Raw genomic sequence first — 20105 nt, forward strand, 5'->3', positions numbered from 1 at the left:
TTTTTTTCTTATTTAGAGAAAAACAATAATTAGAATTAAATCAGCAGATCCATGTTTGTGTGTGTGTGGGTCACCTGGTAAAACCGCTGTAAACACGGCTCAGTATTGTCCACCACTGTGTTTCATCTCAGTCATTTCAGCCGCTGCTTCCGCTCCCTAATGTTCATTATTGGTCCGCATTTTTAAACGAATAGGTGCGCGGATAGGCTGCTATAAGCGTGCATTAAAATTTGATGTCGGTCAACTGACCAATGAGAAGCGCTGAAAGCATATCAAATATTAATACTTTAATGCCCTGTGTTAAGTAATTATGTCCCAGTGGCTTTTAGAAGGAAAGGAAATCAATGAGCCGCGTGGTTTAATATTTCATTTAATTGTTGTGCAGTCGCGCGCGCGCGTGAATGTGTATGTGTGCGTGTGTGCGCGTGTGGAGCAGCCGCGGCGGCAGATTAGCCAGTCGCTAATGGGGAAAAACGCGCTGCACAGAAATGCGGCTCGTTATTTATGATCAACGATTAAACATAGTCGCAGCTATTTGTTCTGCTGCCTTATAATAAATCCCCCTCTCATTTAAATCCGCTGCACGGCCATTGATCATTTTAGGATTTGTTAATATTTTTAATGAATGTGTAGCCTAAAGTCAGATAATGACTTATTGCTTATTTGCATTATTAAAATGTCACTAGAAGTGCGCGCGGCTGCAGCGGGTTTGTAGTCCTATAGAAACACACTGTGGTGAAATATTCCAGCAGCGCGTGCGGCTCCTGCTCTGCTCCGGTCCCACGCACAAATGAACGGAAACGCATCCGTGTTTGTGCAGCGGTGTCATCACTCTGGGCATGAATTAATAATGGCGCGAGCTCCACAACAATATACGACTAATGCACACGAAGCATCAGTCATTTTTTCATTGATTTATATCGGAACTTTTCAAGCCATTAGGCCTATTTATTAGGCTCCTAATTTCTGCAGCGCGGATGAACACAGACCGAGCTGTGGCCTATAAATTATAGTATTCCTTTTTTTTTTTTTTTAATCTCTTAATCTTTTTTTTTTTTTTTTTTTAATAAGTGGTGTTGTTATTTGAATTAATGCTAGGCTATAGACTTTTTGCTACAGCTGAACAATATCATTAACGTCAGCAGCTTCCTGGACTGACGGACGCTTCACAAACCTGCACTATAGATCCTGGAGAGAAGCGTGTGTGTGTGTGTGTGTGTGTGTGTGTGTGTGTGTGGAATAACGTGAGCGTCAGAAAGGAGTCAACAAAAAAGTGTGCGGACAGATCAGAGAGCTGTACGTGGGTCTGCTGCTGTGACCGTGGGTGACCCTCAGGACGCGCGAGGAGGACTGATGAGTAACTATTGTATCTCTGTCCTGTCAGCGCACAACTGACCCAGCATCAGCCGAGTTCAACTAAAGCTGAGCCCGTGCATGAGCGAGCGTGCGTGTGATTGATCTCGTGCACCTGTTAATCAGCGTGTTATGAAGTGCAGCTCTCGAGTCTTTAGGCCTAAATTCGGGTCTTAATCTCGTGCTGTCTATTTGGCACTTTGATTGATGTCCTCCCATTGGGGGGGGGGGGTAGAGGGGGGGTGTGGAGACGGGGTGCAGTCCAGCCTCATTCCTCCCTATGTGCACACACGTGCGCCTGCGCCCACTAGATAACGACCGGAGCTCGAGCTGAAGAAGAGTCCGAGGGAGCGGCGCGTGGAGCAGACTGTGTTCCTCGCGCCGGAGCGGAGCGGTGGGGGAGCTCGCGGACGGAGGGCCATGGATCACATCGGGATACTGGGGGCGCATCTCCAGCAGCACGCGCACGTGGAGCCCATCAGCTTCGGCATAGACCAGATCCTCAGTAACGTGGAGCAGAGCTGCATGCTGGGAGCCAGGATGCACGAGCCGGATTACGGACACGCAGCGGCGTACGGCGGCGGCGGCGGCGCGAGCGGCTGCGGGAGCGGCGGCGGCGGCGGCGGAGGAGGCGGCTACGCCTGCGGTAACACGGGATATAGCGGCGCAGGGAACGGCTCGTGCGGGATGATGGCCTCTCTCGGCGGCTCTTATCACATGAACATGGGCGTGAATGTGAACGGAACTAACATGAACGCCGCCGGGGTCATCCGCGTCCCCGCGCACCGGCCTCTGAACGGAGCCAATCACCACCTGGCCCCGGGCAGCGGAGCCAGCAGCAACCTGAGCACCATCACCTTCCCCTGGATGGAGAGCAACCGGAGATACACCAAAGACAGGTTCACAGGTAAGCGGCGTGAAAACACACAACAAGAAACAAAACAGAAATTGATGAAATGAAAAAAGTAAAAAATACAAATACAATAAAGAACAAACAGTTAGAAATTAATGTATTTTTAAAGGCCTATGGATGTATGTGAGAAAAAGGAAAAAGGCCGCAGCTTCGGTCCAAAATCATTGAACGTGTTCTTTAGATCAAACGCACAGAGAATTAATCACATATTTTATAACATAAAATGATTATGTATAATAATTGCATAATTAAAACCAGAGATCAATAACTGACATATGATGGTGTCCTGTTATTCAGTCAGTGATTATTAAAGATTAGAGCTAAACACGTCAGTCAATTTCTGTAGGCCACACTACCTTTCTGTACAATAGATGGTAGGCTATTAAAAATATGCTGATAAAAAAAAATCTACTGATTTAAGAAAAAATAATTAATTAATTAATTTTAAAAAATCTGAACATGAAAAAGTTAAAAGAGTAAAAATAATTGTTTTTTATTTGTGTTTTGCTTAGCTATGGTAAAAAAAAAAAGTTTAAGATATAGGCCTAATCTATCTATCTATCTATCTATCTATCTATCTATCTATCTATCTATCTATCTATCTATCTATCTATCTATCTTATTATTGTTGTCATTATTAATATAATCATTATTGTGTGATTGCCACAGAGGGTTGGTCCTGACATGTTACAGTGTGCTGTGCTGTGTGTTATGAAGAGTGTGAGCTGTGTATAGCTGTAACTCCTCTTCTTCTGTCTCTGAAGCCGCAGCATGTGCAGGTCGTCACTTTATAGAAAACCCCTGAACACATCAGACCCATTCAATTTAAAACTAAAACATTCACACCAACTGCTGCCTGCAAAAAAAGAAATAAATATTGTGATGAATTGTTTCATCGAAATGTCCATGGGTTCTCCATGGATTGTTTGGTTTCGGAATTAGTAGATTACATAGATCAAACTGTCTGTGGTTATGGGATAAAAATGATTACATGGACAGACAGAAAACACAGAGGCAGAGGTCATGGTGTCCAACTGAACAGAGAATAATGAGCAACAGTGTGTTTTTTGCATCAACTGCTGCAGGACAAGACAGTTTGTTATGTTGTGTTAAGACTGTCTTAATCATACTGAGAGCCGTATCTGTCCATGCTCCTGCTGCTCCATCAGTGCTCTGCTCATTTTCAGTCTGTTTGCCCTGCATACCCTGCTTTGACCTGTCCTGCCCTGTGCTTTTCTGTCCTGTCCTATATATATTTTTTCCATCTGTCCCATCCTTTTCTGTCCTGTCCCGCCTGTCCAGTGTCCCTCTCACCCCTCACTGTTACGCGTCGTGTAGGTCACCCATACCAGAACCGAACCCCTCCTAAGAAGAAGAAGCCTCGGACGTCCTTCACCCGCCTGCAGATCTGTGAGCTGGAGAAGCGCTTCCACAGGCAGAAGTACCTGGCCTCGGCCGAGCGCGCCGCTCTGGCCAAAGCCCTGAAGATGACAGACGCTCAGGTCAAAACCTGGTTCCAGAACAGACGCACCAAATGGAGGTGAAATCATGATTCACAAGACTTTGTCAGGTTTCCATTTCAGAATGTGGCAGTAGAGTAGTTTTAAATCCTGACTAAACTTTCCTTATGGAGACGAGGAGTTCCCTTTGTCCCTAGAAGCAGCCAGATGTCTTCCAATGTATTTTAAAAGGCAAGGAGGTCCCATTAAACCAAATATGAGAATCTCTTAAAGTTGACAGTCAGACCTATAGTTTCAGGGTAATAGCATATTCATCTTCCCTCCCACTATGATATTTACTTATGCTCTCTAAGCTGTGGTTCAGTGAACTGTTACAGCCAATCAAAGTAAAAACAAATAATATATGTCCAGTTTATTAGGTCAGACCGGTGCAGTCTAATTCAGCTGCTTTACAGTACGTCAGTATGAATGTTCAGGTTGTGTTGAAACTCTCAGAGAGCTGCTGGTTCAGGACCAGCTTGGTGCTGTTGTTGCATTATACACAGAGAGTGGTCTGTTATTTTACACTGATATTAATGAACAAAGTGACAGACACATTTGGATCCAATACAGGAGTTTTAGTGTATTTGTTGTGTTAGTTTGAGCACTGAGGAAAACACTCAGTGTTTTGAAAGGTGTATAAAAGGCAAAAAACAATGTGTGAACGAGAACAAAGACTGTTGTATAAAATATGACACAAGCTGAAAAAAGGAAAGCTTTAAATAAATAGGCCTAAATAAACACAAGGAGGAAGAGGAGGAGGAAGAAAACAGGCCTTTACTAATTCGTTTAATTGATTTAATAGAGAGGGATAAAAAAAAAGGACGAGAAAAAGAGAGTCTCAACATAGAAGGACAGTTTATGTGGACGTGTTCTACAAACTGTATTTATGAAAACAATTATCACCTTCGATTAATAAAACATGGCCACAGGATACAGGCCTATATAATGTGTAGCCTACATTGATATAAACATCAATATCTCCTTCATTTTACTTAAATAATAAATAGCCTAATAATAAAACAAAGTAGCCTAGATCCAAGTCAGACATCGCTCTGCAGCCTCGTCCTCCGCGGCCCATGCAGACCCCCGCCCGCTTTAAACACCACAAACAAACCAGAAAAACTGGCTAGGCTACTAAATAAGAATCCGTTTGTTCAAATGAAGGACTGTACGGTACGGAGGCCTCAAACCACATTTATTTTATATTTCAGTGTTCTGCAGAAATAACAAATCATAATGTGACAGAAAGGCGGAAAGTTGGCTCCATTCAACGAGGAGCAGCTGAAAAATGAACTCCAGATTTCAGATTGTTTATCCACTGACTGGACTGGAGCTAATCCTGAATGCTGCTTATTTTATTATGATAACTAGGTCATTTTCTGTTGTTATTTTTTCCCCGATGACAACAATAAAGCTTTCGATTTTGTATTAAATAATAGCCAGAGCAGATAGTGATTTTTATATCAAAGTTTGTAGCGAAAAGTGACAAAGCGAAGCTGTAGCATATTATAGCCGAGGCTGTAATAATTTACAATAGGTAGCCTACCCTATTATTACATAATTATTATTATTATTGATTTATTTTTTACTGGTCATAGCTATTGTATACAGTGTATTATTCTGCTGTTCCTGGCTGTAGCCTGAGTCCGCGGTGTGTCCTTGTCGCAGGCGGCAGACGGCGGAGGAGCGCGAGGCGGAGCGGCAGCAGGCCAACCGGATCCTGATGCAGCTGCAGCAGGAGGCCTTCCAGAAGACCATCAACCAGCCGCTGACCCCAGACCCGCTGTGCCTGCAGAACAGCTCCCTGTTCGCGCTGCAGAACCTGCAGCCCTGGTCCGAGAACACCGCCAAGATCAGCAGCGTGTCGGCCTGCGAGTAGCGGCGGAGCACCGGGTAACACCCGGCCCCTGGTGGAGACCTGCCCCGGCAGAGACACTGGGCTGCAGCCTGCAGGCCGCTGCGGGGGGGGGGGGTGGGGCAGGACGGTTCGATGGATGCTGGTTATCAGGTCACCTCCCTGCTCTTATTATCACCCGCTCTCTGTCAGACACAGACACACACCGGTGCTGCAGCTCACAGCGAACAGGCTTCTCATGGGCTCACTCAGCACAAACCCCCCCCCCCCACCCCCACCCCCACCCCATCTAACGAGTGTCCACGGTCTGATGTGGATCCCAGAGCCCCAGGCTGGACCCGGACTGCGGGGTGGATCACTTTGGGATGGACGGTGCTCAGGACTGGACTGCAGCTGTTGTATTATAATTAACCTGTAAGAGACTTGATGTTTCATAAACAGCTTTTCATATCTGATGTCTGCATCAGTGTCGGTATTTATCTGCCATGTTAATGGACCGATAACTGCGGAATGACAGCACTTGTTTTAGCACCTTTGTACAAGTTTGAACCTATAATCCACCACATCAGATCAGAGCATCGTCGGAGTGGAGGTCTGGAGGTCTGGAGGTCTGTCTGACCAGTGATCATTTAGGCTTAAAGCCTCTGATCAGAGGAGAACAAACATTTTAATGGCACTTTGCAGCTACATTTAACTTTTGACCACGTTGATCACATTTCCTCAACTCTTAGTTTTTGAACAAATGTCTTGTTTGTCTCCTGTTTCTCTGCTGTGTAAGATCAACATCACAGCCTTTTATCTTATCTGACCTGTGTGTGTGTGTGTGTGTGTGTGTGTGCGTGTGTGTGTGTGTGTGCGTGCGTGCGTGTGTGTGTGTGTGTGTGTGTGTGTGTGTGTGCGTGCGTGTGTGTGTGCTACTCAACATCTGTTTCTATTCATTGACAACATTCTGAATTCATTTCTTACTGTGCAGAGTTGTTAGTATGTTCAAACTCTTACACACAGCTGTTACAATAAGTCAATAATAATTGCTGAGGAAATTGATCAGAAAATATTTTTGATAATTTATTTCATAGTTTTTGTCATTTTAAAGCTAAAATGTTTATTATTTTGCCATTTGCTGCTTTTCTTTGTCACATATGTCACATATCACATGTATGTGTCCATGTTGTTCAGACAAAACAAAACATTTTGAACACGTTAGCCTACTTGGACATATAACGGGCATTTTTCACTATTTATTGTCATTTTAGAAACAAATGGATTTATTGCTTAACTGCAAATCAATTGGCGGATTAATAGATAATGAAAATTGTCCAATTTTTTTATGATTGATGTCTCAATTCTTTCAGCCAAATGTCTATTTTTCTTTTTTTATTTGTGCCATCCTACATTTTTAACTCGTGTTCATTTTCATGCAACTATATTTTGTCACTTAAAGTAAACTTTAAAAAATCAGTCCACTGCTTTTTGTTCCCACCGTGACCTTTTCACTTTCTGATGTTGTGCATTAGCCACAAACCTTGTTATGAACATTAAACACATATCTGAAAATGATGACATCAAGCAACATGTGTCAGATCACCACAATATTTGGGAAACACTTTATAATAAGTACACTATTAAGCATTAGTTAAGCATTAAAGGGATAGTTCACCCAAAATTCAAATTTCACTCATTATCTACTCACCCTCATGTCGACTAAGGGCTGGGAGAATTTTCAGAGTCCTCTGTGCCTTCTCTGAGTTACAGGGGGGTCCGCGCAGCAGTATTTGTCCATATAATGGTTGTGAATGGGGCTCACTTTTCTTTGTCCAAAAAGACCCACCAAAAAACATCTAAATACCTCCATAGTGCTCGTCTAATGTCCCTCTGGTATTGAAGCCCCAACATGAGAAATTGTTCTGAAAAAAATTAAATAAGTCTATATTTTAAGCTTGTTTGTAGTGGAAGCTCCCAGTGTCTCAGTTCACTGCTCTTCCTGTGTCAGTGCAAATCTCGCGTGATTTGCACTGACCTGCGGAACAATTTCTCATGTTGGGTAATACAAGAGGGACATTACAGACGAGCATATGGAGGTATTTGGATGTTTTTTGGTGTGTCTTTTTGGACAAAGAAAAGTGAGTACCATTCACAACCATTATATGGACAACCCCCCCCGTAACTCCGAGAAGGCACGGAGGACTCTGAAACTCCTCCCAGCCCTTGGTCGACATGAGGGTGAGTAGATAATGAGTGAAATTTGAATTTTGGGTGAACTATCCCTTTAAATACTGAATCCATCATTTGTAACACATTAATACTCATTAGTATGTAGTTTATAAACATGATAAGCACTAACTGTATTTATAAACTACATATTAGTGAGTATTCATGCATTATAATGAAAAATTCCGTATTTATTAATGCTTAACAGTGTGTACTTATTATAAAGTGCTACCTAATATTTATCCTCAGACACATCCTGCAGGATCCTTCACAGGGAGTGTTTGTGTTTTAGTTCTCTGTTTGGTCTCCACCACGTCCTCCTCAGCTGTTAACACTCCACTGTGTTCACTGCTCTCCGTCTGCGTCAGTCTGCTGTCTGCAGCTGAGCGGGTATAGAGACAGCGACGGTCCTGAAGACAGCTGCTGGTGGTGGAAACGAGGCCATGAGGAGCAGCGAGGGTGAAGCGGGACAGTCAAACTCACTATGAAGCTCTGTAAAGGCTGAGGGGGGGGGGACCTGATGGTGAAAATATGAACTCCTGCTGCTTCTGTCTGATTTATGATGAGATGAATCATTGGAGACAATTCTGTGAACATTCACAAAGCGCTCCTGTGAAACTTAGCACAGTAAACCTGGAGATCTAAACACAAACAAAGACATGGGGAGTGACAGCAGCTCACTTTTGTTCTGAAGCTCATCCATCTCTGGAAAAATACTGCAAAGAAATCTGATAAACATCAAAAATAACAGGAACAATAATCAAACAATAAATAAACATCAAAAGGAATAAAATGAATAAAACATAAGTTCCAATAAACTTAAAAAAAAAAAAAAAAAGGCAAATCAATATCTGTAATACAATCTTAAGAGAATGAATTATAAGGGTTTTAAATCAAATTCCAAGTTGGGGATAATATATATCAGGAGTATAAATGGAGAAATCCTCCTTCCCTCAGTGATTTGTTATTTACGTGTTAAGCTCCGTGACGAGCTGGGATGTATCTGGGTGCAGACAGGTGGTGTCATGAGGAGGTGAACACCATCATGTATAAATACTGCTCCCGAAATTCCTGCATGTATGTTGTGTTTCCTCAACACAGGCTCATTTAACTAGACATTTAATCATGGAGGAATATTTTAGTTTCAACTGATCATCACATCTATCAGTCAGAGATATCTGGGACTACGTCAGGACATATTTGAAATCCACATTTTTAATTTTTTTTCCGGCAGAATTTTCAACACTTTCTGTTGTTTGTTTTTATGGAGGGAAAATAAGAGTAAACCTGTATATGTGTGTGTGTGTGTGTGTGTGTGTGTGTGTGTGTGTGTGTGTGTGTGTGTGTGTGTGTGTGGGTGTGGGTGTGGGTGTGGGTGTGGGTGTGTTACTTTTTACACAGCAGAGATATCACTTGACACACATACTGTGTATTATTGATGCCTATGAAAAAAAATAAATTAAAAAAAAAGGTAAATGCATTTTTTTGTCCAAGAATGTTTGGGTGTGTATCAGAGTTGATGTGCTGAGCCAGCTCTGTTTGGCTGTGTGTGTGTGTGTGTGTGTGTGTGTGTGTGTGTGTGTGTGTGTGTGTGTGTGTGTGTGTGTGTGTGTGTGTGTGTGTGTGTGTGATGTGAGATTCTCCAGGACTGCTTTCTAAAAGCCTGAAGAGGAATGTAAAGGAGAATTTCATCATCCACTCAGAAATATCAGCACTGAGCTGCTGGAGCTGAGCTACACTGAAACCTCCTGGAATTCCTCACACACACACACACACAAAGTGTTTTACCCTGGGGAGGAAGCATGGTCGCAGCAGCTGATAAAGGTTTTTAAAAGTTGAATTCTTTTTCTTCTACTCCTCAGCATTTGAGATGAAAGCAGACAGCACACATCGTCCTGTGTCCGAATACTTTTGTATACTGCGGGTCATTCTACTACTCAAGCAGCGCTGGAGAACAGCTTCTCTCACTTTGGTTTGAAAGAAGTGGATTCCAAAATCTCAACCCACCCAGCACCCGTGAACCAGATCTCTTCACCTCATCAGTGTTGCTGCTGGGAGCACATGCAGCCAGTTTAACACGGAGGCTGTGGAGCCTGCTGTGTCCATATACCACCATCATTATAGCGTGCATGCACATACATGACTGAAGATCCCTTTGACCTCTGTGGATTGTCAAAGTTCATTCACAGAAATTGGAAACCTAAATGTCTTCAGGTCAGTTTACAAGATATTTCCAGAGCTCTCAACCACATATCACATTTTTCATCTGTGGGTGGAGCATAAAATGTTATATTATATTATATTATATTATATTATATTATATTATATTATATTATATTATATTATATTATATTATATTATATTATATTATATTATATTATATTATATTAATAATATAGAAAAAACACATGAACTTTGCATGTGATTTTTCCACATGTGAAAAATTTTGCACATGGGAATCATGTTATTTGCACATGGCAAACATGTGGTTTTGGCCCATGTGAATCACATGTGAATTCACATGTGAACCCATTTTCAACATGTGGTAACATATTTTACACATGTGCTACATGGTAACACATGTGATCCCATGTGGTAACATGTGAATTCACATGTGATTCACATAAAATTGGGGCGAAACCACATGTTTCCCATGTGCAAAATGTTTCACATGTGGAAAAATCACATATTATATTATATTATATTATATATTGCTTTTTTTTTTGTTTGGCATTCCTGCTTTATCTCTATAGCAATAGAATAGAAAAGTCAGGAATGAGAGAGAGTGAGTAGGGGAGTGACGTGCAGAGAGGGGCCTTACATGGGATGCTGCAGCCAGGTTCCAGTCTTATACATGACACACACTCTACCAGGTGGGCACCATTGTGTCTGTCTGAGCCACTGTGTCTCTCTGTATGTGTATGTGCACTGAAATACAGGCAGAATGACAGTGTTTACTGTGAGACAAAATAATGTCAACCCAAACCTGCAGCAGTATTTCCAGCCTTTGTCATGGAAAAGCTGCAGTCAGCCTCAGCTCCGGTGTTAAACCCTGAACGCTCTAAACGCCCCACTCATTTCTTCTGCATTTTACACTAGAGCAAAACAAACCACATTACTGAAGCAGCTCGGTCTTTAATTTTCAATAAATCAACATGTGCTGCCTCAATGTGCGCCATAAAATAATACCCTGTTAATTAGGACTCGTGTCTGTAGCGTGGTAGCAGAGTTAATGTGATGTGCTCTCTGGGGCTGCTAGAAGCTCCAGACGGCGGAGCGTTCATTCCAGCTCAGGTCTGTGGGAGGAGATGAACAGGATGAATCCGATGAAATGTTGGCGGCCAGACTGATGGGGCTGAAAAGGCACCAGTGGAGCTGATGTAGCTACAGTCAGAGCTACAGCTGCCACTGAGATTGGCAGGTCAATTACTTGGCTTTTAATGTAGATGAATATCAGGTGCTAGAACAATGAACATTTGACATTTGTTTGCATACAGTTATAGATCATAATGATTTACAACATTGTCCAGTAAGCTTTAGAGGTGTTGGTGTGTGTATTTCCAACATTGGAACTCGTCCAAAGTCAAGCTGGCTATGTTGTCTTTGCTTCTTGTAGCCAGGGTAACCACATCCTGACCATAGATGAATAGAATATAGATGGGGCGCCCCCTGACGTCATCCACAGGTTTTTTTGAAGAGCAGGACAGTTCCTGTCTCTGCTCCTATAACTCCTGACTAAACCAAACCATGTTTATTCCTTTTCTCCAGTCATTTTCTTTCCAGTTTTTCAATGCTTTGTTGTTGTTGTTGCTGTTTTTAGCCTACATAGTCACAGAGACAAGAACATTGTAGAGAAAGAGAAAGGGTGCAACATGCAGCAATGGGTAACTGTCTGGTCAGATTTGACCCAGGCTGCTGCAGTGACAACAATAGGTTCCACACCAGGTACACCTGCTTATTCATCTAGGAATGATGTAATGCAGTCAGTCCTTTGTTCAGTTCAACAACATCGTTATTCACACAGGACTATAGATATTATATAATGATAATTATTAGAATTAGAAATACTTTATTTAAAAGTAAAAATCACAGAGAAGCAGTAAGATAATACAAGACAATATTACATTAGTTCATTTTTGTATTATATTATATTATATTTTACAGCAGTAATAGAGTGGTAGCATAGGGGTGGTAGTAGTAGTAGTAGGGGACGGGTAGAGTATCTTTGGTAGTAGTCCTACTAGTGTATAAGCAGTGCTGTGTCTCCCTCTAGTGGTGAATAATAAACGTCCTCCGCTCTGGATCCGTCGCAGGGTGATGACGAAAACTGCGTAGCTGAAGCTCGACAAACAACAACAGCATCCTTGTGTAAGTGTCCGAGCCGAGCAGAGATAACGCGTGTGTGAAAGAGTGTGTTGTGAACTACAGACATGTCTGTGCTGCGGTGTCTCTGTGCCTCAGTCAGAAGACACGTCGTCTCTCCCGGTCTAACGCTGGACCGGGTCTTCGCAGGTCAGTTATACGAGCCCCCGGCGGGTCACTGCTCCTCCTGGGCTTCATGTTGTCATGTCTGAGCCTGAAGCTGTTGCTGTCGTGTTGTTGAGACTGAAGGTCTTCATATTATGGTCCTCATGTCCCCTCTGTCTGTCTGTCTGTCTGTCTGTCTGTCTGTCTGTCTGTCCACTCTTCAGGGAGCTCGCGGGCAGCCAGCGGGGCGGTGAAGGACAAGGAGCCGCTGAAGAAAGCGAAAACCCCGCAGGGTCGGTTCGACGTCACCGAGGAGAAGAGCAAAGATGTTCTGGAAAGTAAGATGGTGCTGCAGCAGACTGAGTGTGTTTGGTCCGGTTGTGTCTATTGACTGCTCCTCTTAATTGCAATTAATAACCGGTTAAAGCTGAACGTCAGTGTAACAAGGCTCAAGGTCCATCGGTCGGTATTTACCAGAGCTGTCCACCGCGTCCACCGCGTCTTACACTGTGTGATACAGTAAGTTGCCATATGTCTGAGAAAACCAATGAAGTTGCTATCGACTTTAGAAGGTCATGTCAATGTGGTTGAAAGCCCAGGAAGCTACTGTTTAACCCTCCTGTTGTCCTTCAGGGTCAAATTGACCCAATCTGTTCACTTCCTCCATCCTTCCTTCTTTCCACAATCCTTTTTCCCTTGCTTCCTTCCTTCCTTCCTTCCTTCCCTCCCTTCGTCCTTACTTCTTCTTCCTTCCTCTTTTGAGCCAATTGACCTGGTCTGTTCCCTCCCTCCATCTTTCTTTCCTTCCCTTTTCCCTTCCTTCTTTCCACAATCCTTTTTGCCTCCCTCGCTTTCTTCCTTCCCTTCGTCCAAACTTCTTCCTTCTTTTTGGACCCAATCTGTTCCCTCCCTCCCTCCCTCCATCTATCTTTCCTTCCTTTTTCCCTTCCTTCTTTCCTCCCATTGTTCCCTTTGTCCTTCCTTCCTTCTTTCCCTTTGTCCTTCCTGCCTTCCTTCCTTCTATCCCTTTATCCTTCCTTCCTTCCTTCCTTCCTTCCTTTCGTCCTTCCTTCCTTGACCCAGGAGGACAACAGGAGGGTTAAGTGTCCTTGGAGTAAAACAGAGTGGGAGCCAGTGCTTTAATGAAAGAAAAGTTAAAACTGAACCATTGTCTTTTTCCCCAGAGTTCCCTGATGATGTGAACCCTGTAACCAAGGAGAAGGGGGGCCCTCGGGGACCAGAACCCACCCGCTATGGAGACTGGGAGAGAAAGGGCCGCTGTGTTGACTTCTAGTTTATTATTCATGATGAATATCTGTTATATCACACCTTCTGACTGTGAATGTATCAACGTTAACATACTGGACACAGAAACTAGTGTAACATGTATGCAGTATGTCCTGGTTAATATTTAACATTTTGCTGAATACAAGTTATCAAAATATGATAGCCAAATGGTTAGCGTGCACATCTTAAATGCCCAGAGCAGGGAGGCTGCAGTTTTCAGTTCCTGGCTGAACCATTCCCCTCACTCTCTCCCTGCATTTGTCTTGTCTTCACCATCATCATCTACTTATAGGAGACATAACTTATGAGAAATCAGATGTGTGTAGTCCTGAGACATGCTTTTCACATTGATGTGAGTGGGAGCTTGGTTGTACGTCCTCAATGTTAAGATCAATAAAAAGAAAAATAAGTCTATGCACACTTCCTCTGTGTTGGTCTGTTCACTGTGTATTGATGTAAATACATGTGATGAACTAAAGTAAGAAGTTTAAGCATGTTGTTTTAGAACAGCAGAACAACCTAAACCTGTTCTGCTGAGACAACACCAGTCAATCCTTTAACAGCTGTCAGGTAAAAAATCCAGTAGGCCTACAAGGTGCTGTCAGTCAGCATGAGTCTGGGTCTGGTTATAAGAGGATTGAATGCAACGATTTTACTGAATTATTCTATAATGATTTAATTATCAGAGGCCATGTTTGTACTGCTGTTAAAAAAAAAAAAAAAAAAGATGGATGGATGGATGTAATTTTTCATTTTCCCGCTAAAGGGGAGTGAAGCGCCACATCAGCCCGCTACTCCAGCTCCAGCTCAACACAACTATGAAGGCTGTGTTGCGTTCAAAGTCGCCAGTAATATTTGATATGTCAGAGTTTCAACCAAAGCAAACGTTATAAAAGTACAACAACTCTAAACGCTTGCGTTATCACTACAGCTAGGTTGTCTCAGAGCTGTCTTTCATGTCTCTTGTTAATGATGTTTTATCTAGAAGGCTATGCTGGCGTTTTTCTCTCGTGTTGGTTTCTATCCAACACGAGAGGCATTCTATTTTATGTCTTGCTGCTTGTATTAGAGTACCAAACAAAATGTCGTTGCAAAAAATAAATGCAACGGCAGTAAGAGTCCTTACAGCAGCTATGTTGGAGTATCTTTGCCTATGAGATCCGAGTAGAGCTCTAACGTACCGGATGTAAAAAAGCAGCACGTGAAGGCAGCACGGTTAGAGGAACAGACAACACGGAGCGGCTGTGTCCGCTGTCTGCCACAACAACGGGACAGTGAGAGCACAGCCCCGGCGCTGTGTGCGCGACAGACCCGACTATCTGTCCCCTCTCCCGCCGTGCCTGAGGCGGGGTGTAACCTGGGTGTAACGGACTGCTTCAACACTTGAACACCGCCGAGAGCACACCCAGCAGCGGGCGCTGAGAGCCACAGAGCCCCGGCGGAGTGGGAGGTTTGAGGACAAGGAAGCGGCGGATCAGACTGATGCCGAATTTAACGAGGGGGTCGTGAAGAGGAGAGACCAGACCAGGCCCAGCCTCACACTGGGTTTGTACAGCCCCGAGATGTAACGTTATAAGTCGACTTGAATTAATTTTAATAGAATTTGAATTAGAATTTCCCACAGCAGTGAAACCACAGAGCTAGTGTTACACCGCTGCTCTAACTTTCACTGGCTGTCGGCTCCAGCCTCTGAGTGTGTCGTGTAGCTACAGGCTGAAGACGTGATGGTTAACGTTACAGTGGGCTGGAAGTCAGCACTGACCCTCCATCGGCACAGTGTTAAGACTCTCTCCGTGTAGGTCACCTGTGTTTGTTGCCATGGTGACCTCAGGTGTGTCAGGCCTGAACTCAGCATCAGCTCCGTGTTTGACTGGATTTCTACAGCTGTGAATGAACCGCGTGTGGTTTCTAATGAACCTCAGCTTGACTGCTTCATTCACTCTGGATGGTTTGTTTAGTTCCACTGACTTGAATGTGTTGGAGGCTCACTGCGTCTGTCTAGTCTAGCTTCACTTTTAAACTACGGTAGCCTGACTTTTCTAACTTCTGCCACATGCATAGCAAGCATGGACCAACAATTTCCTCTTCCGGTCCCACACAGAACTGTAACGTTAATGAATCAAATATGACATATAAAAACAGTAGGAAAATGCGCATCGTATTAGGATTTTTCATGTAAAAAAATATATTACGACCATATAGGATAACAATATACGAAATTAATATAGGCCCACATGTTTTTCTTTCTAACTTCCACATTAATTATGACTTATGTTTATATTCTAGGACTCAGACCATATAGTTATTGTATTATAGCCTATAATGTATTGATGGATTATTGGATAAATCTGCATTTACATTTGAACATACAATGAATTCAACAAGCTAAAAGACCAACCATCCACAACTTACCAAGATCTCACTGTCTCCTGTCATCATAAACTGGATTGGATTTTGAACTGTTGCTCAATTAGTTGGTGTATCTTCTCCCTGCTCCTTTCCAACCAGGGAACAAGAAAGTATTGTTTTTGGTATGGTAATTAGGAAAAGTCATTGAAATGACCTTGGTTGGAACAAAGAAAGAAAGATTTTTTTTTTTTTTTTTTTTAAAGGTGATAGATGAGGAGAATAACTGTAAATTGACTAATATTGCAGACAATATGACTTACTGCTGCTGTTTATGGAGCCAGTGTGGGTTCACACAGTGAGTGACAGTGTTGACTGTTTGATGTTGACTGCTTCTTCTCTGTGCCGTGAACTGCAGCCATGACCGTCTGCTGCTGAAACACACGACCAGTCTGTGAAGGTCAGAAAGAAACCAGTGGATCCTATTCATCATCAGTTATTATCACTTCACCCTGGGGCTCTTTGTCCTGCTGTAGCTTTTGACAGTTCCCTCTTGAGTCCTGCACCACCCTCTCTAGACCATCACCATGGAAACCAGGCCCATCACTATAATGGAGGATAGGACAAGAGGCTCACCCACCTCGCCCCAAAACCGATGCAACATTATTTGTCGTGCATATCAACAATATTTGTGCCTTCATGACTGCATTTGTGAGTTCTCGGTTTGTTTGGTTTCAATCACGTTTAATCTACATCAGACAGAAGATGAGCGTGCTTCATCTTCTGATAGCTATATAACGAAGCGGCCTTCACCTCGTTTGACTTCTGCTGTCAAACTGAAACTACCTGCATGGAGAGATACCACTGAAAACAGAAGATCTGACAGTCAGACTGGTTTGTTTGATGGCATTATTCACTTTGTGCTGAAATCCAAAAGCAGTAGTTTCCTCTTTGTTGCAGAGGGTGTGTCTGGGAGCTGAATAATAGGAGATGTAAAAGGGGGAAGCAGAACAAAACACACAGCAGCCTCCTTTGTTAAATACAAGTGCGGTCAGCTGAAGGCAGCAGGCTCAGCGCACACTGAGGGCACAGCTCAAACCATCCCAGTCTGTTCTTGACACACACTCAGCAGTCATGTGTGTGACCTGTGAGTGTTTCTTACTCTCACTTTTTAGCCGTTACCACTGTAACGAGTCGGTACTAGGGATGGTACCATTATCACGATTATTATGCATTTATCAATTTCACAACACTATTAATGTCTAAAATCAAATGGTCATATTTTAATAGATACTCTAGATATTAATATTTTGTGTAGTAATGTAATTATATTTTGACTAATTATTAATCCCCAAGGGAAAGTGTTTAAAATATTCAAGTCATTAATTGTCATCTATACCAAATGTCGCGCCTCCTTCCACAAGTTTACCCAAGTAAGGAAAACAAATTTGATTGGTCGTTATCGAGTGGGCGGGATATTCAATGTTAGGGACAGGACCGAGCTCGGTGTGTGTGGACGGAGGAGAGTTTGTGTCGTGGTGGTGGACGAGTCTCCTCGTTTTTCTCAGACGTTTGATTGACGGATGACAGATCCAATATCAGTGGCTGATGAATTGTGAGCAACGTGACGCATAATTCGTGCACCTGCATTATCCAATGCGAAAAAAACTACCACACTTTCAGCCCGGATTTACTTGAAAATAGAACTTTGCACAAAGTTTGGGCTCCATCGTCTGATAGATGAGTTATTGCACTAATTTTAAGACCCATAGTGGGCTCAAATTCAAATTTCTTTTCTGAATACCTTTAAGTTAATTTTAATATACTGTATATATTTTTTAATTACAAATGTCTGGTAACGTTCCGTTATTATCTCTACAGCGTGGTGAATGTGCAGGTCACAACTTGTCCACCAGAGCGTTGTGGAGTTGTTGGATTGTGTATTTGATGAGTTTGATGAGGGAAACCAAGAAATTCCATTCTCCGTAGCGTAGCTTTGAGCAGCTCACGGCTCTGCTCTGCTGTTCTAAAAATAGCTTGCATCAACAATTAAAGGTAACGAACCCACTCCTAACTAAGACTATAGAGATTATGGCAATGGGCCAATTTGCCAAAAATGTTGAACTATCCCTTTAAATAAACAATTCTATGTTATGTTAGATAAATGGACCAGTATCTGCATTTACTTTTACTTTGGCGCACGTCTGCAGATATGGTTCCGATATAATCTTTTTTGGAAAGTGACGGTATTTAGCAATCTTTACGATTAATTAAATGTGGCGTTTAACAATTGTGAAAACAAGACATCCCTAGTCGGCATTCACACCTGTTGATAGAGTCCATAAAGTTGTTTTTGAATGAAACCCCTGTAAGCAGCAGCAGAGGGACGTGATCTGTCCGTAGGACGTGTCCAGTTGCTGGGAGCTTCACTGACCCAGCGGACAGATGATGCTCTGAGTGGCTGGTGAGCACAGGCAGGTCTGAACATGCAGTCTTAATGAGATCAGTCAGGTGAGGACTGGAGTGTATCATTACACCGCCTGGACCCACTGCCTGCATGCTTATCAGGCCCCGCTGCCTAGTGATCCCACAACACAAGGTGACCTACACACCTTCCCCCTCACTATACAAATGAAAATGTGCATTTGGCGCTCACAGTGTAAAGAAGAGTCTGCATTATTGATATTTACCTTTTCTGTTTTGTTTTGAGGCCCATTGGAGTTGGAGCTTTAAACCTGTTCATGTTTGTGTATCAGCAGTGGATCAAATGTGAAGGGGCATTGTGGTAATCAATGTGAGAATCACCAGCAGCTCCTCTTCATATATTCATATTACAGCCTGACTGACACTGGAGTTATGAGGCCGACACTGATATCTAGGGCTGGGACGATGCGCTTTTCTCCCGATTCGATTCTTCTACGATTTTTTGGATGGCGATTTGATTTAAATTGCGATTCTACGATATTGCTGATTCTCTCAATTTTTAGTCAGCATTTTTAACATTTATCTGCACACAAATACTGTAGGAGCCTATAAATGAACATACTCCATTATAAAGTGAACTTAAAACCGTTTCAAAACCTGTACTCTCTGTATGTAAAAAAGGCTAACAAATGCACATTGCACAATATTTTTAAACCATCCCCCCCAAAAAAAAAAAATTTCAAAAAAAAAAATTTGATTTTTGAAAAGAAAAATCGATTTAAAAATCGTCAAAAAAGATATTGCGATATTTATGTGAATTGATTTTTTATCCCACCCCTACTGATATCTATATTTTCTTAACAAAATATATTTTATTTTGGGGTTGTTTGTTTGTTGTTTTTTGCCTGTTTTTGCAAAGAAAGTCTATCTGTCTTAAAGGGATAGTTTAACATTTTTTGCCACAATCCCCTATAGTTTTAGGAGTACTCTGTCTGGTAACGTTGTGTTATTATCTCATAGCGTGGTGAATGTGCAGGTCACAACTTGTCCACCAGAGCGTTTTGGAGTTGTTGGATTGTGTATTTGATGAGTTTGATGAGGGAAACCAAGAAGTTCCATTAGCCTCCGTAGCGTAGCTCTGAGCAGCTCACGGCTCTGCTCCACCGTTCTAAAAATAGCTTGCACCGACAATTAAAGGTAACGAACCTACTACTAAAACTATAGGGATAATGGCAATGGGCCAATTTGCCAAAATGTTGAACTATCCCTTTAAAGTGTCTTGATACAGGTGCATATTGTAGAGTGAAACTCAGCTCCAGAGTGCTCTCTGGTGGGGGCTGGTTTATTACTCTAATCATCTTAAGCCTGTTAAAAGACTGATCTCAGGTTCATCATATAGAAACAAACTCCACACTCAGCACTCTGAGGGAATGGTCATGTTGCTCTGCATCCTCTGTAGAGGTTATGGGTCATTGGCAGGGGGACCAGAGGGTTCAGAGTGTGATTATGTTAAATTGTTTATTAATCAATAGATAACTCTATATCTTTTTTTTTTTCAATAAATGTTCAATCTATAAAATGCCAGACCTGCTTGTTAAAGAACTTTATATCATGAAACAATTAGATGTCAGATGTCGTGTTTTCATATTATTGTGCTGCCCCCAGGTGGCTTTAATGCTTTACAGTCACTACATCAGAATTTCTTCATTACAGTAGTAGAATATAATAAGGTTTTTTTTTAAATGGTTTT

General features: G+C 42.5%; 3 protein-coding genes across 4 annotated transcripts in view; all 3 read left to right on the forward strand.

Moving 5' to 3' along the window:
- Positions 1–1668: 1668 nt before the first annotated feature.
- Positions 1669–5796, forward strand: tlx1 (T cell leukemia homeobox 1). 2 transcript variants are annotated; one of them, XM_085799055.1, is made up of 3 exons: positions 1669–2260; positions 3605–3806; positions 5437–5796. In XM_085799055.1, exons 1-3 carry the CDS (start codon positions 1774–1776, stop codon positions 5645–5647), a joined length of 900 nt encoding a protein of 299 aa, XP_085655181.1. In that variant the 5' UTR covers positions 1669–1773; the 3' UTR covers positions 5648–5796. The 2 variants fall into 2 exon arrangements, with proteins under 2 accessions (XP_085655181.1, XP_085655180.1); XM_085799054.1 differs by having other exon boundaries at positions 1774–2260; positions 3569–3806; positions 5437–5647.
- A 6338-nt stretch (positions 5797–12134) lies between these two features.
- sdhaf4 (succinate dehydrogenase complex assembly factor 4) lies at positions 12135–13999 on the forward strand. Its single transcript, XM_085799056.1, has 3 exons — positions 12135–12343; positions 12523–12636; positions 13483–13999. The coding sequence occupies exons 1-3, from the start codon at positions 12262–12264 to the stop codon at positions 13590–13592; spliced, it is 306 nt and encodes a 101-aa protein (XP_085655182.1). The 5' UTR covers positions 12135–12261; the 3' UTR covers positions 13593–13999.
- Positions 14000–14934: 935 nt separating this feature from the next.
- Positions 14935–20105, forward strand: part of cep68 (centrosomal protein 68) — an 81536-nt gene continuing 76365 nt past the window's right edge. The window contains exon 1 of the mRNA XM_085800950.1: positions 14935–15130. The gene's annotated coding sequence lies outside the window, so the exon portion shown is untranslated. The remainder of the gene's footprint in view (positions 15131–20105) is intronic.

This window comes from Trachurus japonicus, chromosome 15 (assembly GCF_045865225.1).
Source record: "Trachurus japonicus isolate A0001 chromosome 15, Traja_1.0".
Taxonomy (NCBI): Eukaryota; Metazoa; Chordata; class Actinopteri; order Carangiformes; family Carangidae; genus Trachurus; species Trachurus japonicus.

What these genes read in the sequence shown, in the direction of transcription:
- tlx1 (XM_085799054.1), top strand. Translation starts at nt 1,774, where the DNA reads ATGGATCACATCGGGATACTGGGGGCGCATCTCCAGCAGCACGCGCAC. An exon ending in CACCAAAGACAGGTTCACAG is followed by an intron (nt 2,261 to 3,568) that starts GTAAGCGGCGTG and finishes CCGCCTGTCCAG; the next exon opens with TGTCCCTCTCACCCCTCACT. An exon ending in AACAGACGCACCAAATGGAG is followed by an intron (nt 3,807 to 5,436) that starts GTGAAATCATGA and finishes TCCTTGTCGCAG; the next exon opens with GCGGCAGACGGCGGAGGAGC.
- sdhaf4 (XM_085799056.1), top strand. Translation starts at nt 12,262, where the DNA reads ATGTCTGTGCTGCGGTGTCTCTGTGCCTCAGTCAGAAGACACGTCGTC. An exon ending in GCTGGACCGGGTCTTCGCAG is followed by an intron (nt 12,344 to 12,522) that starts GTCAGTTATACG and finishes TCCACTCTTCAG; the next exon opens with GGAGCTCGCGGGCAGCCAGC. An exon ending in GAGCAAAGATGTTCTGGAAA is followed by an intron (nt 12,637 to 13,482) that starts GTAAGATGGTGC and finishes CTTTTTCCCCAG; the next exon opens with AGTTCCCTGATGATGTGAAC.